This window comes from Argopecten irradians, chromosome 14, assembly GCF_041381155.1.
Source record: "Argopecten irradians isolate NY chromosome 14, Ai_NY, whole genome shotgun sequence".
Lineage (NCBI taxonomy): Eukaryota > Metazoa > Mollusca > Bivalvia > Pectinida > Pectinidae > Argopecten > Argopecten irradians.
The window spans coordinates 38,567,470-38,588,134 of NC_091147.1; the positions used below are offsets into that span (position 1 = coordinate 38,567,470).

At 34.2% G+C, this 20,665-nt stretch overlaps 1 protein-coding gene across 1 annotated transcript; it reads left to right on the forward strand.

Moving 5' to 3' along the window:
- Positions 1 to 593: 593 nt before the first annotated feature.
- On the forward strand, positions 594 to 19,848 carry LOC138308267 (transcription factor Dp-1-like). The gene is made up of 12 exons (XM_069249263.1): positions 594 to 1,012; positions 1,902 to 2,023; positions 9,714 to 9,777; positions 10,100 to 10,194; positions 10,710 to 10,840; positions 12,248 to 12,413; positions 12,752 to 12,895; positions 13,302 to 13,370; positions 14,060 to 14,208; positions 14,476 to 14,642; positions 15,297 to 15,381; positions 16,051 to 19,848. The coding sequence occupies exons 1-12, from the start codon at positions 967 to 969 to the stop codon at positions 16,247 to 16,249; spliced, it is 1,437 nt and encodes a 478-aa protein (XP_069105364.1). The 5' UTR covers positions 594 to 966; the 3' UTR covers positions 16,250 to 19,848.
- The last annotated feature ends 817 nt before the right edge of the window (positions 19,849 to 20,665 follow it).

The window sequence follows — 20,665 nt, forward strand, 5'->3', positions numbered from 1 at the left end:
GAAAGAAATACCATTTGTCAGCGATGGAGCATCTTTAAAATAAAACGAAAACCACGAAAACAAAAACTTTATTTCCCAGACATTTAAAACGAAACGTTTCAAGTGATATAAATTATACTCTTCAGTTAACAATAAATCACATAAATGGACAAGCTTGATGATCATTATATGTAAATAAAATCACCAGAGTAAAAAGAACACAAAGCAAATGATATGCAGATAACTAGGTTATATCATCTATAGTTCAGTTAAATTACATTTTTTTTATTATTCGCTGCAACTCCTGTAAAATAACTGTTTCAAATTATCTAAAACAGCAACATGTTTCTCGTCTAAATAAGTTGATTTGATCATTTTAATATTATTTCATTCAAAATAATTATAAACACACCACTTTTATGTTGTTATTTTACAATAAATAGCTAATGAAATATTTGTTAAAGGCCCAATTGTTGAAAGTTTTGTCGAGAGACCAATTTTTTGGCTAATTAACCACATGCCACAAAATGATTACTTTTCCCGTATTTTCTACTGAGAGCTCTTTGTTCAGCATAACTACGCTTGCGCACTTGCTATTCACATGTGTTAAACAACCAATCAAATCATTTCGGTCTTTGTCGCCGCCAAGCTCGTTTTGCAGGAAGAATACATATCTTCGGCAACATTGAATTTGTAAAATTCCCGTTATATGCTGTCTTAAGCTTATAAAATAGGAACTGGAAATACATCAGAGATGCAGAGATGAAGGGTAACCTGGATGAGATCTTCTCTCATTCGAAGGAATTTCCAATTTGTTCAGAGACTCGATCGGAACTTTCGATGGACGCCATTTTGTCATTGGGATTTTAAAGATTCCGATACTCTCGAGATTTAAATCGTCACTTCTTTATCACTGTTTAGACTAAGGATCGCCAGAATTGTTCATCGGAATCTGTTGTAGCGAGTGATTGGTGCCGATCCCTGGATATGGCCAATTCGAACACCACGCTTGCGAGTTTATGGATGGATGATGGTAAATTGTCGCCCTTGTTTATATTTTTCATTTCTTGTAAATCGATTAAAGATCACTTGAAGTTTGATCATTTTAGTAAAAGTTGTGCATGCATGTAATATCTGTGAACATTTACTTTGTAAGTATATATGTTTTAGCATATATTTGTACAGGTTTGACTCAATAACGCTTGTTTGAACATTACAACCAAAATGTAAACAATGGTGAAAAATGGCCTAAATATTCCGCGAACAGTAAACGGCATGGTCGCTGTCAGGTCTTTTCATTAACCAAACGATTCTTTATGCCGAATCGTAAATGAGTCGGTGTCGATACATATTAAAATTGTTGTATTATCATTTTATATGCATGCTAAGTATAGTTTCATCAAATTATTTTAAGTTAATAACCTGCTCTGCACATTCGTTTTGCAAGTCGATCCCGTTAGATATGCAGTTAGTTAAATTTGACGACTTTTCATTGGTCATTTCGTCTCTTCATATCAATATAGGCCTAAGTCAAAATGGGTGCTGAGGGGTTTTAGTATTTACGTTATGATAACATAACTAAATCAAATTTATTAAGCCAATTTTAAGATAACTACACACTGCCCAGTAATTTCAGTATTTATTAGTTGCTTATTAAAGGTTATCTATTAAATTTTCAATACTTTCTGACATGCATATGAATCTAATTTTTGCATTTGTGTACTGTTTCATAGTTAACTAAATGCGATTTGTGAAATATTTGTGAAAAGTTCATTTTAAAGCTTTTTTACCTATTTTCAGTAACAAATTTATACTTCAATTGGGGTATAACGCAAGTTAGTGGTTTTCCCCGACCTGATAACATATATTTAATAGAAAAAAAATGAGGCAACCAGCTTATATATGTGATCTTTTTATTTTAGCTCAAGGAAGTCCTGTGAAAATCTTGCAAGGAACTCCCACAAAATCTTCAAATGGATCAGAATTCAGGGATGACATTGTGAAATTTTACAAAGACTCAGGTCTTGAACCTGTTGCTAAAGAGGTAGGGAACTGAAGATTCATTTCATAGTAACTTCTTTTTTAGGTCAGCTGGTAGAAAAAAGATATGCTTCCTGTCATCACGATAAAAAGGGAAAGTAAAACTGCAATTTCTCACTTTCATATCATCATGCAAGTTGAACAGAGAGAGGATAAAATGCAGACCAAGATACTTTGGCCCTGACACCAGACTTAGACATTTTGACAGATAGATGTCTTGTTTAGGGCCAGAGTGCAGTCCTATGTTTGGTAATGGGCAAGGTTATCTCCGATTCAGAATGCTTACAAAATACTACAACCGAGGATCGCCACTTACCTTGGTCTTTTCAACAAATGAATAATTTACCTACTCATAGCCATCCATTTCATCACGCATGCACGTCTATTGTGTCAACACAGTAGTTTCTTTTCCGCAACTTTAGATTTCCCTCGTCGTCGTCGCCATTTTCTCATAGTATGCAAATCACCTTTAATCTCAGCAGATTGCTATATTTGGGTAGATATAATATTCATTTGTTGAATAGACAAAGTTTAGTGATGCTTCTCTGTGGTCAGTCTGAATCGGAGATGACCTGGCCTGATACGAAACGGTGTCGGCTTATTAAACGTTTTGATATAGGACTGCGCTCTGGCCCTGGTCTAAGTCTGGTGTCGGGGCCAGAGTATCTCGGACCTCCGAACACTGGCCGGATGCTCTACCAATTGATGATCAAGTCAGGTCAAATTTATAAACGAAAGACTCAAGGAATAAATGTAGCTAACAGACCAGGGTTCAAACCCGGGACCTCCGAACACTGGCTGGATGTTCTACCAATTGAACTTACTTGATTGAGTCAGGTCAAATTTATAAACAAGATACTAGGAATAAATGTCGCTAAGGCCACACGAAATTAATCAGTTGTTCGTCAGGAAACCCGCTCCTAAAATGTCTTAGTTGAGAAAAATACATAAAAAAAAATAGCACTGCACCTTCAAAAAAATGGGCAAATCCAGATATTTTTTTCAGACGTTTCCATACGGTTAAATCCTCCAATCCTAGCCATATCTACAAACCAGGCCGTGAAGCACTGGCCATGGCTTGATAATGCAGTAAACAAATTAAAAGAGGTGTGATCAACACTCTCTGACCAACACCAGTAGTCCTAATTATCAGTCAGTCATACATTCACGTGTGTAACGGAAGGTGTATTACAACTGAGTCTGAGGTCGATCAGCTGCTTATTTAACAATCATCTGACCTTTCAAAGAATTTTGTGCATTATAGATAGTGAGTATAACTTCAAAAACAAACACTGCTTACGACTATAAATGATTTACTCGCTTGTTTTAATGTTTAATATATAGGCCTATCTATCCATGGACGTCACAAACTTTGCAATCGTAATGGCTGCCATTTTGGGTAATTGTAATAATGGATCCGGATCATGTGTTTTTAAAGGGGATTAATTTTTCGGAATTTTGATGTAGATTTTAGACTAAATGTTGATAAAATGATAAATTAATAATAGTAAATAAATATAAACCAATCAAATTTTAATTTCATTTTCATTGGGATTAATACTGTAACAGATCTGATATTTTCTAATATAACGAAATGAAAATTAAGTACAAAAGCCTAGTATTTTTTTTTCCCCCCCCCCCCCCCCCAATAACAGATATGTTGAAAAGAATAAGGGTATAATAAAACTGAAATACAGGCATCTTTGTCGATGAAATCAGATAATTTATAATTTATAACTTATAACTTAATTATAAAAGACCAGTTATTTCCAAATGCGAATCAAAGTTTTGACATAGAGATAGTCCGTTTTTTCCCCATTTTAATTAAAATTTGATATAACAGGGGCTCAGTTGAATCTTAAAACTTTGTTTGTTTTTTTTAATAACATTGCTGTTTAGTTATTTTTAGCCCACCATCATCAGATGGTGGGCTATTCAAATCGCCCTGCGTCCGTGGTCTGTCGTCCGCCGTCCATCCGTAAACAATGCTTGTTATCACTATTTCTTAAAAACTACTGCAGGGATTTTGTTCAAACTTCACATGGAGGTTACCCTTGGTCCCTAGTTGTGCCATACAGATTTTGAGGCTGATCGGAAAAACAAGATGGCAGCCAGGCAGCTACTTTGATTTTGGCAGTTGAAGTTTGTTATCGATATTTCTTGAGAACTACTCAAGGAATTTTGTTCAAACTTCACATGGAGGTTACCCTTGGTCCCTATTTGTGCCTTACAGATTTTGAGGCTGATAGGAAAAACAAGATGGCCGCTGGCCGCCTTGGATTTTGATAGTTAAGGTTTGATATCCCTATTTCTCAAAGTTCCCAAAGAACAAGTGATTTATTTGGTGTGGCCTTACCGACCAGGGTTCAAACCTGGGACCTCCGAATACCGGCTGGATGCTCTACCAATTGAACTTACTTGATCGAGTCAGGTCAAAACAGGAGACTCTGAGAGGGATAAATGTAGCTAACGGATCCGAACACTGGCTGGATGCTCTACCGATAGAACCAAGTCCAATCCCCCTACATTCCCCCTATTTTCTCAAAAAGTCTTAGTCTTCTCCCTTGTTTCCTCGAATATACACATATCCTCATACCATTACAGTGGACTTTCTGTATGGTTCCAAGTTTGTACTATGGCTTGTTTTTACAAACAAATAAGATGTTAAGATGTCCTGACATGTACAAATTACCACTAGCCCTTCACCTCTGGGATGGGAGTTCGAATCCCATGTGGGGCAGTTGCCAGGTACTGACCGCTGGTCGGTGGTTTTTCTCCAGGTACTCTGTCTTTCCTCTACCAACAAACCTTGCATGTCCTTACATGACCCTGGCTGTTAATAGGACTTTAACTATAGTAAAACCACAAATTAATCAGGTACTCTGACTTTCTTCTGCCAACAAACCTGGCACGTCCTTACATGACCTGGCTGTTAATTAATAGGACGTTAAACTAATAAAACCCAAACAAATACAGTTTTATCAACAATGTTTTTACAAAGAAACTAATAATCTTTCCTTGTGTAATTCCATGTATCAATAACTCTTTTCATTAATATCTGAGTCTGATAGGCATTTATATTAGATAATGATGGGCAATCGGTTTGAAATCATAATCGATTATTTGTAATTTAATCGAAAGTCATAAACCAGTCGATTAAATAATTGGTTTCTAGTAAATAATATTTCAGATATATAAAGATTTGTTGTTATAAATTTTCAGTGCTATTTTCTTCGGATATGGAATATTAACACAATAGAAGTCTTAATTATTTTAATCAAGGTATTCATAATTCATGTATTAATTTTCTGTTGAGAGTACTTTTAGCAGTAACCCAGTAATGATTGAAAAGATATCTGTTAAATTACATGTAAAAAATAAATTTACAATGTATATTGTCCCTGATATATATTATTTGATTAGCAGTAATGAATTTTCATAATCAATAATTGGAATCAGAAAGGGCATACCAACTGATTATCAGTCTGAAATATTATCAATAATAAACCCACCACTTATATGAGATCAGCTTATAATAATCATTTCCAATATACATATGTATTACCTTAAAAACGGAAGTAATCAACAAAAGCTGATTCCTTCCATTTTTCATTGATTGATATATTTTAAGTGTTGTTGGACATTGGTCATTTTATTATCTAAAATCAAGATGCTCATTTTCAATAGATGGTAATCAAAGTATATTTTACAGTTATATCATATTATTTAATCTATATTGCTGATTGGTCATTATTGAAGTAGGAAGTTCCAAATTGGCGGATTCTGCATGTACATTTACAAATCTAGGCTACAAAACTACTGTACACTGCTAGCTACCATTACGTCATGTATAGCTTCTGTAAACATTTTGCAAGCTTAAAGTTTTCACATGCTGGCAAAACATATTTATAAGGTAATCTGTTTAATATGATGAATCAATTACAGACTTGTACATCGTTTCAAGCTCCAGACTATATTTATTTAGCCATTTAGATTTGGAGATACCTTACTGAAGATTCATGACCAATTAAATAGTTCAATGCAAACTATTGATATTTTCAACAGTCAGATATTTTTATTTGTTTTTCAGGTGTATGGCTGATGCATAAGAAACATTCACAAAATGTTTGTTTTCCTTGTTGTCCAATCAAAAGCCTTGATAATTCTGTCAAAGACAGAAATATTTTGTTCACAATCGAAGCAATTCAGTAGGAGAAGGAACTCTAAAAAGAAAATACTACATTGATGACATGACGACAAATTTCATTGGATGTGATAAACTTTTTACATTACTAGAAAATGTATATATTTAAGTATTATTCTCAATATCTTTTTGGGTTATGAAGTCATAGACAAAAAAAGGAAAGGACATTCTTCAAGCGTCTATGAAAAAGAACGTCCGTATGGTGGATTTTTATGACTTCGTAATCCCAAAAGATATTGAGAATAATGTTTATAATTTATTTCAGATAACTCAATCAGGTATTAATAAGGCATAGATTTCCGTAATTTTACTTACTTTTACTATAAAACAAATTGAGCTGTGGCGCATTGATATCTTTTCCAATAATTCAGTTTGGCCAATGACTGTGCGGCTTTTAAAATCCCTCGGGAAAACATTTTGTATTTATGACGTCATGATACGTGACTACAATTCTTTAGGTCTATGGAAAAATAACCTCAATGATCTAATCAATAGAAAAAATTATGGGTGTAACATACGAAAATAAATTATACATAAATATACCTATCAGAAGCAGATACAACAATTTTTTGGACCTTCGATGGATGACTTTCAAATAGTTGAAATTTTTATGATGGTGCCAGGATTTTATGAGAACTAATTATAAATTTGAAATGACTATTTGAGAAATGACAAGTTATCTTACAATCAAGTAATAGTCAGTATTGCTGTGTTATATGTGAGGTGATCACAACGGTTATAGATTTCAGGCTGAATGGATTAGTCATTAGCTTTAAAATCATCGTTCATTTCCTTTACCATCGATTTCCTCACCTGTCTACCAAATAGAGCCAAAGTATTGGGAACAAACTCAAGTAGTTCACACCTGTCCCTCATTTGCATAAATAGGTTGTTTACACTAGCTGAACCTTGAGTACTAGACTGGTTTCACATTTGAATTCATCTGCTACTACCTTGTGTAAAATTAATGGACTATATGGGTGTAATGTGTGTTATAAATTTGTGAATTACATATTTAGTAATGTTGGTGACATATTTTGATGTATAGGGACAAAAAGGTAGAAATTCAAATTTAGAAAGAAAAAAAAATGAAAAAAAAAAATACTTTAAGTATTTCTGAATGGATAATTCTTTCATTTTGATTTTATTCATTGATTTTTTTTCTGTTTTGAGCAACAAATTCTTGTTAGTTTAACTTTGGCTCATAGAATTCAAATTAATTTGAATAGAGTTTAAGTTTGTTATAATTACATAACGTTGTTGTTAGCAACTTATACTTAATTCAAACATGCACATTACAGTAAATCATTGTTCAACATGTAACATGCATCTTATATACACCAAAAATATTGTATAATTATAGAGAGGAATTGATTTCAGGGGGCTTTCTTTAATCTAACAATTGCATGCTTGTTTATAAATAGCTGCGGTTGAGCTGGGGTTAGTAGGTCAAAATCCTTCACATGAATTCTGAAACAGACTATAGTGGAATTCCAGCTGCCTAAGTTTAGGCCTTTGTTGTGAAAGTAGCCAGAGCAGGAGCACATGGCATAGGTCGGATGATTTAGGGTATGTAGGCCTACTATTACTGCAATCATTGTTTTAATTATTCATGTGCATGCTTCTGGTTTGGAAATAATACATCTTCTAATTACTGACTTCATAAAGTTTTCATAACTTTCACTGTTAGTATATACGTTATGTGTTAGACTTGCAAGCCTGTAGGCTTTTGTGTACTATTTGGGATTAATGTGTATTTAAAAGCTAGCAAGTTAAAACTCTCATGTCAGGGATTTGGGTCATAGCACTATTTTGTGGCTTTTGGGACTACTATATAATGATATATATATCATCTTTAAGTTTCAATTTCAGAGTTAAACAAGAGTTTTATACTGATGGAATTCAAAGTGTTTGGCTAACATTCATTGGAATGAACATATACACATTCCTCGGTTGGCTTTTTATACCAGTCTAACTGAAGTATGGGCAAAACATTAGGCCCATTGTCAAATATTTTTATATAGTCTTTGGTCATCATGCATTGATGGGCACACTGTATAGACAAGATATTTTGGCTGACAAATGTTCAGGGCTATGATCATGATATACCCACTGAATATACTGAATACGGGAAGTGTCAAGCAACACTTGTGGTTGTTTTATTTAAATGGGAGATAATTGACAGGATATCTAAGATGTGTATGCACAGATCAACTGTTGTTAAATGTCCCCGACATATTAAATCCTAATTCAGTTAAGCAGGGAATTGTGAAAATGTTTGAGAATTTCTCTTTTCATGATGATGTCATATTGTATGCCAAAGTTTTATTTGAGGATCTTGTTGAATCTACTAACCGAAAAAACACTACAACAAAAAAGTTATAGGAATCAATGAATCAAAATGAAAAAAATATATATAATACTTAGTACTGTAATTCAGTGGTAGTTTTGTTTTATTTGAATCAAAGTGCCAATTCGAATTCATGAACATTGCTAAATTTTGTAAAAAGATTATTCCACTATATTTATATATAACCACTGAATTGCGCTGATAAATTATGATTTACAGTTTTCGTGATTGTGCTAAAATTTGACTCTGCTAACAGTAAATTTATTATATAAAGAGGAGATTTGTTAAAAAAAAGACAAAGACTTTTAATTGTTTTTTACCAATCCACATATGCAGGAAATAACTAAAAAGCCTGAATGATATTTACAATGTTGAGAAGCTACATAGATAACACCGTCAAAATGTTCACTTTAAAATCTTTGTTGTCAATTCTTCAGTTATTCACATAGGAACCTTATATTAAAGATTATATTGGATAACAACTTTCGGACCTTATATTAAAGATTATATTGGATAACAACTTTCGGATCGCTAGAAATGTTCATCATTATAATTAGTACAACTTGTTGTCATCCTAATTTGCGCCCAGTCTCCTTTCGTCAAAAATGACTTGGTCATCTTGTACGCCTTTGTTTTCTCATGACATGGTCGCTAACTTAACTTGCTGAACACAGTGCAATAGTACATATATATCCATGTTTTAATGGACTTTTCTGTGACATTTTTGCACTTTCAGAGAGACATTTCATACAACACTATATGCAAAGTAACATTATTGTTGCATTAAAAGTCTCCACTGAATATAAAATAAATTGTTACAATATTGCAGTGATTCTTGTTAAATAAGTGCATTCTTTCTGGCGCATTTTATTATATGCCTGAACATTGAAGACAAAATTCTGCTTGATGCCCCATTAGATTTATTGTCTGTGTACATGTGACCTATCCTAAATATAAGCTGCATTTTAATTTAGTTAAGAAAGACAAAAGTTGTGAGTGTTCGACAAATCGCCAATAATAGATGCCAACAATATTGCAAATATGTTCGTCTTTCATATGTTTTGTATAAGAAGCAGGTCAGTTGAGTCGGTACAATAAACAGAAAAATTAACTGAGATATGGATTTCTTTTTCTGTTCAGGTGGGGATAATTGACGCTAATGGAGATCTTCCTGGCCTCCGAGAACAGCAGCCTGCCAAACCCCGTATGTATATATTTAAGCAACAGTTTATATGTCAGGATTATTGAACAGATCTGGATCAATACAGAATTGGAAATGGTATCCTCATATACATCTCTTTTCATTGACTGACCATTGCTGAATAGAGACAAAAATGTTTGGGTGGTTATCTCTACACCTTGTATGGAGAATTGGTTTTGAGAAATTAGATAAAGATGCAAATCTTTGAGACTTAAAGATTAGGTGCTGAGTTTGAAGATGTGATCATGAACAGGATTCGCGTCTACAATTTGTTTCTTTCTCCACATGTGTTACAATGTTCTAAATTATTTCATTTCTTTTGCAGCGCTCCGGTTGGTAGCAGTTCCCATTGCTAATTCACCAAATAAGATGTCCCCTTACAAGAATGCTGAGCAACAGGTATCACAACTTTTACCAAAGGTTTGTAACTGTAACAAGCAAAGACGTGATTCTTCCTCTTCAGAGGATTTCTTCTGATTGAATTATAGTGATGAGAAACAAAAATTGTCCGATGTGATCTGAGACACTATAAAATGACCCTAGTTGGGGGGTTCCTCTCAATAGTCAAGAGTTTCCATCCTTGGAAGATAGAACCAATCACATTCGTAAGTTCAGTAAGATAGCGCTATAAAATTCAAACACAGTAGTCTCCCCTCTATCATCACACTTAATACACACAAGACACTCTACATAGGTCAATTATACAAGGTTTGTAAAAGGAACCTGTGTGTAGCTTCAAATTAACCGTCTCCCATTGAGAGAGCTTTTTGAAGACATACTTGACAGTATTTGTTTAATATATTTGCACATTTTAAACATTTATGCGATCTGAACTGTCTAAAAGTCAAAGTCGAAAGAATAGTCAAACCGAACTTTAAATGGGTTTTTTGACAGTAAACATTAACTAAATCTGAATTATCATGTTTTGAAAATAGAGAACCGCAGGATCTCCACAAATCATCATGGCCGCCACCAGTCCTAGAACGCCAATGGTCCCTGTCGACTCCTTATGGGGACGCAAACGTCAGGGAGGCGATCTCACCATAGAAACAGATTATGCTGAAGGGTTTGTAGATATTCTCAATTATTCTTCATAATGAGTAAAGCATTTTAAAATCAAATTATATAATTGTTGAGTAGTTCATGAACACTATTAAAAGAAATTAAGAACAGTTTTTAAATTGAATATGTTCACAGAACTGAGGCATTCAATACAAAGTTCAGTATTTTTACTCCAATTGCCCCATTAATTTTGGTGGGGGGCGGGGAGGGGTGGAACACAAATATAGGAATACGGGCTTTCATTGATTCAATTTACATAATTGGTATTAACCTAATTTTACTGATAAATTATTATTGAATAAGATCGATGCAGTGTACCCACAATAATCCAGCCACTTGTTTTAAGAATTCAAACTGTCCAGATTGCATATTTTGAAGACTTCCGGATTCCATTTGCTTTAATAGTTAATAATCTAATCCGTTCCTGAAATTTGTGTCTGGATCTTGCATTTTCCCGACTATTGGTGTCAATATTATTGCTGGTCCACTGCAGAAGCATATTAAAATGTAACGTGATCTATTTTATATTATACCTATGATGTATCTGTTTAACAGTAAGAGAGGGTAAAAAGGGCGAAAAAGGAGGGAAAGGCCTACGACATTTCTCTATGAAGGTTTGTGAAAAACGAAAGGGTGTGAGACATCCTACAATGAGGTAGCTGACGAACTGGTGCAGGAATTCAGCGACCCTCGAATTTGACTAAATCTGAATTATTCATGTTTTGAAAATAGAGAACCGCAGGATCTCCACAAATCATCATGGCCGCCACCAGTCCTAGAACGCCAATGGTCCCTGTCGACTCCTTATGGGGACGCAAACGTCAGGGAGGCGATCTCACCATAGAAACAGATTATGCTGAAGGGTTTGTAGATATTCTCAAACATTCTTTATAATGAGTAAAGCATTTTAAAATCAAATTATATAATTGTTGAGTAGTTCATGAACACTATTAAAAGAAATTAAGAACAATTTTTAAATTGAATATGTTCACAGAACTGAGGCATTCAATACAAAGTTCAGTATTTTTACTCCAATTGCCCCATTAATTTTGGTGGGGGGCGGGGAGGGGTGGAACACAAATATAGGAATACGGGCTTTCATTGATTCAATTTACATAATTGGTATTAACCTAATTTTACTGATAAATTATTATTGAATAAGATCGATGCAGTGTACCCACGATAATCCAGCCACTTGTTTTAAGAATTCAAACTGTCCAGATTGCATATTTTGAAGACTTCCGGATTCCATTTGCTTTAATAGTTAATAATCTAATCCGTTCCTGAAATTTGTGTCTGGATCTTGCATTTTCCCGACTATTGGTGTCAATATTATTGCTGGTCCACTGCAGAAGCATATTAAAATGTAACGTGATCTATATATTATACCTATGATGTATCTGTTTAACAGTAAGAGAGGTAAAAAGGGCGAAAAAGGAGGGAAAGGCCTACGACATTTCTCTATGAAGGTTTGTGAAAAAGTCCAGCGAAAGGGTGTAACATCCTACAATGAGGTAGCTGACGAACTGGTGCAGGAATTCAGCGACCCTCGTAATTTGACGTCGCCCTCTGATCAGGTAAATAATTTACAGGTAAACAGTAATCACTGATACCATCGTAATACAAGTGCAGACCCTTAACGACTTTTTAAGGTAGTGTTTTTCTATTCAATCCTGATATCATTCATATTGCAATAAAAATATTTGATACGATAGTTGTGAAAACGTCAGATGCGTATGAAAGTATGTAAAATCCTAACTAAATCCCAAATTTGTAAGCAGGAGTCAAATCAGGAAATTCATGTAGTTTGTAATACATTTTGTATGAAGCATTTGTTTAAAAGCAGGGGAAGGGAGTATTTGGCTTGATGTCTGACAAGCCATCCTTGATTATCATTTATTTCTCGTTGATACAGGCTTATGACCAGAAGAATATCCGACGACGAGTTTATGACGCCCTCAATGTACTGATGGCCATGAATATTATCTCCAAAGAAAAGAAGGAAATTCGATGGATAGGGTTGCCCACAAACTCTGCCCAGGAATGCCAAAACCTTGAGGTAATAAGGAAGGGGGATAAGCCTAGAGTTTGATGATGACCTTTGTGAAAACCAAATATCGAAAGCTTTTCAAGGTCATGAACCTCATCAGATAATGTCAGTAGTAATTTGGGATATTTTCAAGGTTGAAAAGTTTGTGTGTTATAGTCTAGCCTTGTTTAGTCCTGTCTTTGCATATTACAGAGTTAGCTCCCTTGCGGGTAGGTATCCAGTGTGACGTCATTATTTTGTAGGCACAATTCACATCATTTTCTTCGAAAAATATGATCTTCTGAAACACAGGACGTGACTTCACAATCAATACCTACCAGTAAGACAGATAGCTCTGTATTATACAAATACAGAATATATTCTGACATGGCCCTCTATACTAATTATATATATGCCATTCCTTGGTACATTACAGTTAGACAAACAGAAACGCATGGAAAGAATACGACACAAGACCCAGCAGCTACAGGAGTTGATATTACAGGTAATTAGATATGGTATCAGTACTACCTCGAGGGTAAACAGAATATCTCGTTGATATATTACACGAGTTTCTAAAACTAATGACCACAAGTAGAAAATTTCAAATGCCTCTGGTGAAAGTTCTGTGGTCAAAAATAGGTCACTGTTACTATAGATAGAAATGCAAAGGGTTGTTTATATGACTTTACATACTAAACTTACTAATAAATTTTCAAAACTTTACTGACATGATAACATTATCCTCAACTTCATGTAAAAATACCAAATCCATTTTGTGTGTACTATCTAAATCTTTGGTTTTGATCACTTTGAATCCAAATCTATGAAATAGTGGCTTTTACACAATTTTACATACCACCTTCTTTACAAATTCATCTTCAAATTTTGAGTTGTCCAAACCTATAATTTTTACTAAGAATAGAAAGTAAGGATGTCATACTTGAACTAACCGTGTCTTTACAATGTCCACAAGCTCTCCACTTCTAGGTTGAGAGTAAGAATTTTATGAAAGGCGGTTACCAGGCCTGCTGGGCGATGGGTTTTCTCTGGGTACTCTGGCTTTCTCTACTTTCTAAGCCTGGCATGTCCGTAAATGACCGGGGTTGTTAATCACGACATTAAACCAATCAAAACCGAATTGCGTTTGGGATGTTAAAGTAAATGAACTAATGTTGGTATATTTATTTACAGCAAATTGCCTTTAAAAACTTGGTTCATCGGAACCGAGAGAGGGAGCGGACAAATGGAGGACCTGCAGCGAACTCCTCAATCCAGTTACCCTTCATTATTGTCAACACAAGTAAAAAAACAGTCATCGACTGCTCAATATCTAATGATAAGTAAGTTATCCCACATAAATTACTTCAGGTGAGGGGTCATATTTACTGAAGTTTATATAGAAAAAACACATTTATGAGAAAAAAAATTTGCTCAATTTTCATTGGAAATGAGTCAAACTTGGTTAGAACTATTAGCCTGAGATAGCATTTGAACATCATATCCATATTAGTCCTGGCTAACCCCCACAGGGGCTACATTTCTGCCTTTCCACAGATATCGAAAAGGATACACTTCTAATTAAATTCTATACCTCTTTCTTTCCACAGATATGAATATTTATTTAACTTTGACAACACGTTTGAGATCCACGACGACATTGAGGTGTTGAAGAGGATGGGAATGGCTATGGGTCTGGAGAAAGGACAGATAGCGCAACCAGATTTGACGAGAGCTGTCAAGATGGTCCCCAAATCTCTGGAGCCTTATGTATATGGTTTGTAGATAACCTGTAACTTGTTTAATGTTTTTCCTAGCCATTTTCAATGCTGTAAACTTTAAAGCGTATTTTAGAAGTAATACTGTTTTACGCACACATTTTGTGCTAGAAACTACATTTTAAAATATAACATTGCTAATTGGATTTTCTACAAGTTCAATTCTTGTAAATGTTTGCAGTATGATGCTGTTCTGTATTTGCATATAACAGAGTTATCTGCCCTTGTGAGGGCATGTGCTTCTGAGTATTACATCATATTTTGAGAGGAAATACAAGTTTTGTTTACAAAATAATAATGTCACAGTCAATGCCTATAAACAAGGGGAGGTAACTCTGAACACACAGAGACAAAGATAGTATAAATTGAGGACACTGTGTACAGAAGATTTAAATCTGCACACATCTGTGGAGAAATTTTAAACTATCACTGACGTTAAGATTTATGAACCTGCATAAATGTGATACAGGGAAGTGTGAAAAGAATCTTTGCTAACTGGATTTTTGTGACAAACCAATTTCTGCCAGAAACCACTTGTATGTTACTATAAATCTCGGCTAATTTAAAACGAAAAGAAAACAATGTTATAAATAAGTAAAAAGATGGTGTTATAATAGAGAAGGATTATAAATTACATATTTCGTTGTTGACAGATCTGGCCCAAGGAAGTATGGCTAATGCTGGACCAAGTGGTATACGGCCGATTACCTCAGGATTTCCACAAAACAACCAGTCCAGGTATTCACAGTTCATAGTTTTCTGCTTAAGAGGATGTTTTATTGTAGATTTGATGTAGATGAAGCTAGTCATGGTGATATATGTTACATCACATTGTATCTTGTCTTGATGTTAGTGATAATTACAAATCAGAGCATCGCAACCCTTTAAGTTTGCTGTCTCATTGTACATAGATATTACCGTATTCGACCCAATAAGAGCACATGTTCCTTTAAGCACCCCTCCTTCTTTTTGAGGACCTAATTACAATTGTCCAGGCATTAATAAAGACCAAAACTACACAAAACGGGTATATATTTGCAATAATTTGGTCTTATTAGCACCTTTGCATTTTCTTCAATTTTTTAAACGCCCTGGGCGCTTATTGGGTCGTATACGGTAGTGGGAATATTTTCTGCGTTATGCTTATCAATTTTTGCAAAATCTTTGCACAAAGTAAGCCATACAAAAAAATCAGATAAAGGAACTATTAGTTTCGATATTTACTAAGTGAAATTGAGGCTTCAAAAAGGGGAGATTAGCTCTTGTAGGGAGCAGAGCATATACTGATTTGATAACCATATTAATATTTGTTTCTGGTCTAGAACTACTTGATATACATGACCCATACCATGATATAAAAGTGAAATGCCCTTTTATAAAGCTGTTCTTTTTACAAAACTCTTTTAGGTACAAGTCTGTGACCATGCCATCACAAAATGTTGATATTGATATGGAAGTTGCCATGGCTACCAACCAAGGACTGTCACATGATTCGAGCATGGGCTCATACTCGGACATGCCTTCTCGTGCAGCCACCGAGACGCCGTTTGAAGACTTCAGTGATGATACCGATACAGACAGATCAAGTCCTGTTGATATGAGCTAGAAGGAAGTGTGGCAGAGATTGCTAAACAGCTTTTTTTTTCTCTTATATTAACCAACAAGTTGCTGTTGGACTTGATGGAGAGTCAAGTTTTGTATTGACTGAAGGTTGGTTTCTTCGACCAAATGATGTTCGCTCCTGGAAGTAGAATTTATGCAGAACAGAAATGTTATTTATTGGTCATTAGAACCAGATGGTTATGTGCCAATGATATGTCTGCATGGACAGTCGACTGTGATAGAATCAAAGTCAAGTCAAGGGGCACCGCATATATTAACACGAGGTCATCTGAATGGCATCACAAGGTCACCTGAATGGCATCACAAAGGCACCAGGTGCCCCATGGCCCTTCACTGGGAGGCATCATTACCTTGTCTACGGTCAATATCGCACTCTTAGGACAGTACAAGTACTATCATTTTGTACTGGGGAATCTGCGGAAAGGACGAAAGCAAAGAAACATAGCAGCGTTTCCGGACGTCTTTGTTCTTACAATGATTCTTTTTTCTTTATGATTTCACCAGAATCTAATCTGATATCAGGATTGAAAATTGGCAAAGTTATATTTAATTTGCTGCCTTTCATCCAAATTTTACATTGAAATGATCAATGCAATAAACTAAAAATAGTATAATCCACCCAGACCATTTCCAGCACCGTTTAGATCTTGGGTCACGAGGCAAGAGAATCCATGTACAAAGTCGGCCATGTTTTTGGTTGCTGTGGTAAATTGTAAGAGAGTGTAAATATAGAAGTGTGAATAATGTATGTGTGTAACTAATATTTAGTGAAAGTTTTATTTTTACATTTAGTAAAATTAACCAATAACTGTTCAAATCTCCTTTCATGTGTGCTGTAGGACTACAATGGTAGTTATGAATTTTTTAAATGTTTATTATTATACAGGTCTCATTTCGTAGAATAGATGTGCATTCATATCTAAGAAGGTATAAAAAAAAGTCATGGACAAAGAGATAATACAGAATTATCATATCAGTTTATTTAAGGATATATTTTCCATTATATTTTTTTTTTGCCAAGTGAACCTCATTTATTTAATCCAAGCATTAGTTTGGTAAAAAAGTTGTCACGTGTTTCGTACTATTTTAAAATATCATTGTTTTGGTTTTGCTTGATAAGTAAAAATGATTTTTAGTTATTAATTACCCTTTGTGTTCCTGAGCCTAAATTTTACAAAGAGATTTTGATGTAACTATATGAAGTCATTCTTGTAATGCATGGGCAAACATTTCAATATTTTGATGTTGTTAAACTTCAAATAAACGTCGGGTTGATCAGTAGTTTTCTGGAGACGAATGTCCTTTTCAGAATGGTAGCAATTGGATAACTGCAAATGTGATCAAGCTTGCATAATGTACACATATACGACGGATGGTGAAAATATTTTTACAAAAATTGTGAATATATGTGTAATTTAGTAGGTTTCTTCTTTTGATAACATGGAGATTGTACCTTAGCTTAACATCTGTAACTTTCTCTATTTGTCGACTTTACTTTTACAACTAGGTTACAAGCAATTTGCTAATGTTCAAAAATTGTCTCCACAACCTTGGAATGTCGATCATTCTGTCTCGCATGAAAGGCTCAGAAGGCACTTGAGTCATTTACACTACTTGGAAAGAATTATTTTCTAAAAGAGAGCAAGTTAAGTTTTACTCCTTTTGATTTTGATTTTCATTAATAAAAATTAAAAAATTGATCCATAGAATTGATCTTTTGCCAATGATCAATGTTAGCATGATAAAAGGTCTTGATTGACCAATATATCAGGGGACGCCGTGGTGAGTCCAGGATTTTTTTTGTCTGTGAGCATTCCAAAGATGGTTTGTACCTTTTGTGCTTTAAAACTCTTCCTATAGTGGATACAACTGCGATTGTTATGAGCGAGCGTTAGGGTGTCGTTAACTGACTAACTTGTTTTCAATGAACAGAAGTGCATTATCAGGTTATATTGAAATTTTGACCTGTTTTGGATGAATGAAATTGTGTTGAAAGCTATGGTTATGTTTCGAAATGGATTTGTTTTGAATGAGTGCAAGTGTGTTGAAAGGCTGTGTTATGTTTAGAAATGGACTTGTTTTAGAGGAATGCAAGTGTTGAAATGTTATGTTTCTGAAATGTTTCTTATTGATTGTAGTATAACGAGTTATTAGGCTTATGTTAAGTTTAGTGTTGTACGTTAGAGGACGCTGTTAAATTGAATGATGTACAAATAGAGAGATTGTTTTATAATGTGATTGAATGATTCAGATGTTGGCATGTATGTGTACAGAAATGATCAGTATGCATATTTTCATAAAAAAAGTTTTCCGTAGACGTCGTCAAGAAGTACTCTTCATCCATTTATTTGTATTTTTCCCGCTAAATTATCCTGACCTGTATATTGATAGTTAGATTTGTAACTTGTATGACCCCTGCTGTGTCAGGTGTTCCAGTTTGCTTTAGATATGTACATTATATACAGTTGTAAATACCTCGAACATACTGAGCAGCCTTTTAAATAAGGGCATCAAAAATGGCTATTGATTTAGGGCTTAGCTTCAGAGCAGTTTTTGTGAATTTAACGAATTTGAGGTGTTAAAATTTTAAGTTTTCCTTGCTCTTGTTATGTTAAGTATAGAAAATTTATTTCTTGTTAATGAAGTAGGCTCTAGTTTCAAAGTAAAAGTTTAGTTTACATTGAGAATTTTTGTAACTTGGTTAGTGCAAATTTCAGCAAATTAAAAAAATTAATTGATAATTTCAAAAATAATTGATATTAAATATCTCGGTAAATAGACTGTAATGTAAATAGGCTAGTTTTGTGCTGTGCAAAATTACCTGTGGGCAGGTAGTAATTTGTATGTTAATTCAACATCAACAATTTTAGAGAAAACATTTCTCTGACATAGCCTGTTCATTAACTTTACATTAATTAAAAACAAAATATTTGTAATTAGGATTTAATTGGCAGAAATGAAGCTACGTTCATTTTGTCGTTAATCAAATTAAGCAATGTTCATTTTGTCGTTTATCAAAGACAAAATATTTGTAATTAGGGTTTAATTGAAGACAAAATATTTGTAATTAGGATTTAATTGAAGACAAAATATTTGTAATTAGGATTTAATTAGCAGAAATGAAGCGATGTTCATTTTGTCGTTTATCAAAGACAAAATATTTGTAATTAGGTTTAATTGGCAGTAATAAAGCTTTGTTGATTATGTAATCAGTTACATCTGGTCTTGACCAGTTGTCCATTGTGTGATTCGTATCTTGTCAGCGTAGTTCTGGCAGCTAATTTGTGTAAATAAGAATTTGTGTAGATTTGTATAGTCTAATAATACCTATTTTTATTTTGTACAATTGAAACTTAATTTAAGACAGGAAACAATTAAAACAGGGAGTTTGTAAAAGTGATAAATTACAATGCAGCTATGCAGTCAAAAATTGTGCTGGGTGTCAAGAATTCAAAATTATTCTTAAAGAAATTATGAACAATATCATGTGTAAATTTAATGATCATGCAACATCCATACATGTGTATTATTACATCCGCAAAATTTCATGTCATCTCATCAATTAAACAAGAATGCACTGTTTTCTCGTGTTGAATTGTGTTTTCAACCTTTTAAATTGGTACAAGCAGAAGATTATAGTTGAATGTTGCTTTCTCATACTCCTATTAATTTGGAATGGAAAACTTCTAAATAAAAGAATTTTGAACACTGATAATTGTATAACTGTTCCAAAAATATACATATGGAAAGAAGTTAATGGATCTTTATCTTGAGTGTGGTAAAGTGGGTTAAAAGCAAATATCTGCTAGTTGGTGACATTTATGTAAAATCACTTTTTTGGTAACAATCCAATCAGTTGTTTGTAACTAGTAGCATCCCCAATACTCCAGATATAATTTTCACTCGTTATATCTACCCCTGGACTTTATCACTTTCTCATAGTAAAACTGAAAGCAGTTCAGAAGCTGACCCATCACAGATCTGCTGGTATTTCCATTGAAGATTACAGGGATAGTGACATCAAACTTCAAAGCCTCACATGTACAGTTAGCCACAGAGTACACTTAATGTTCAATTCTTAAAATGTACATCAAATGACTACATAATTTACTTGCTCGTTGGCTGTCAAACACCAGAACTTTCAGTTTGTTATGACATAGGGCAGGGGTGGATATAACATGATAGCAACCCATGGAATATCGAGGATGGACTAGCTAGTAGTGATTTAAAGGAAGAGCGATGGACAGACATGCTGTACAATCAAGGAACTGAAACATAACTTTTCAAAGTAAAATTTTTAGCCCACCATCATCAGATGGTGGGCTATTCAAATCGCCTTTCGTCCATGGCCCGTCCGTCCGTTAACAATTCTTGTTACCGCTATTTCTCAGAAAGTACT

What these genes read in the sequence shown, in the direction of transcription:
- LOC138308267 (XM_069249263.1), top strand. Translation starts at nt 967, where the DNA reads ATGGCCAATTCGAACACCACGCTTGCGAGTTTATGGATGGATGATG. An exon ending in GAGTTTATGGATGGATGATG is followed by an intron (nt 1,013 to 1,901) that starts GTAAATTGTCGC and finishes TTTTTATTTTAG; the next exon opens with CTCAAGGAAGTCCTGTGAAA. An exon ending in ACAGCAGCCTGCCAAACCCC is followed by an intron (nt 9,778 to 10,099) that starts GTATGTATATAT and finishes TTTCTTTTGCAG; the next exon opens with CGCTCCGGTTGGTAGCAGTT.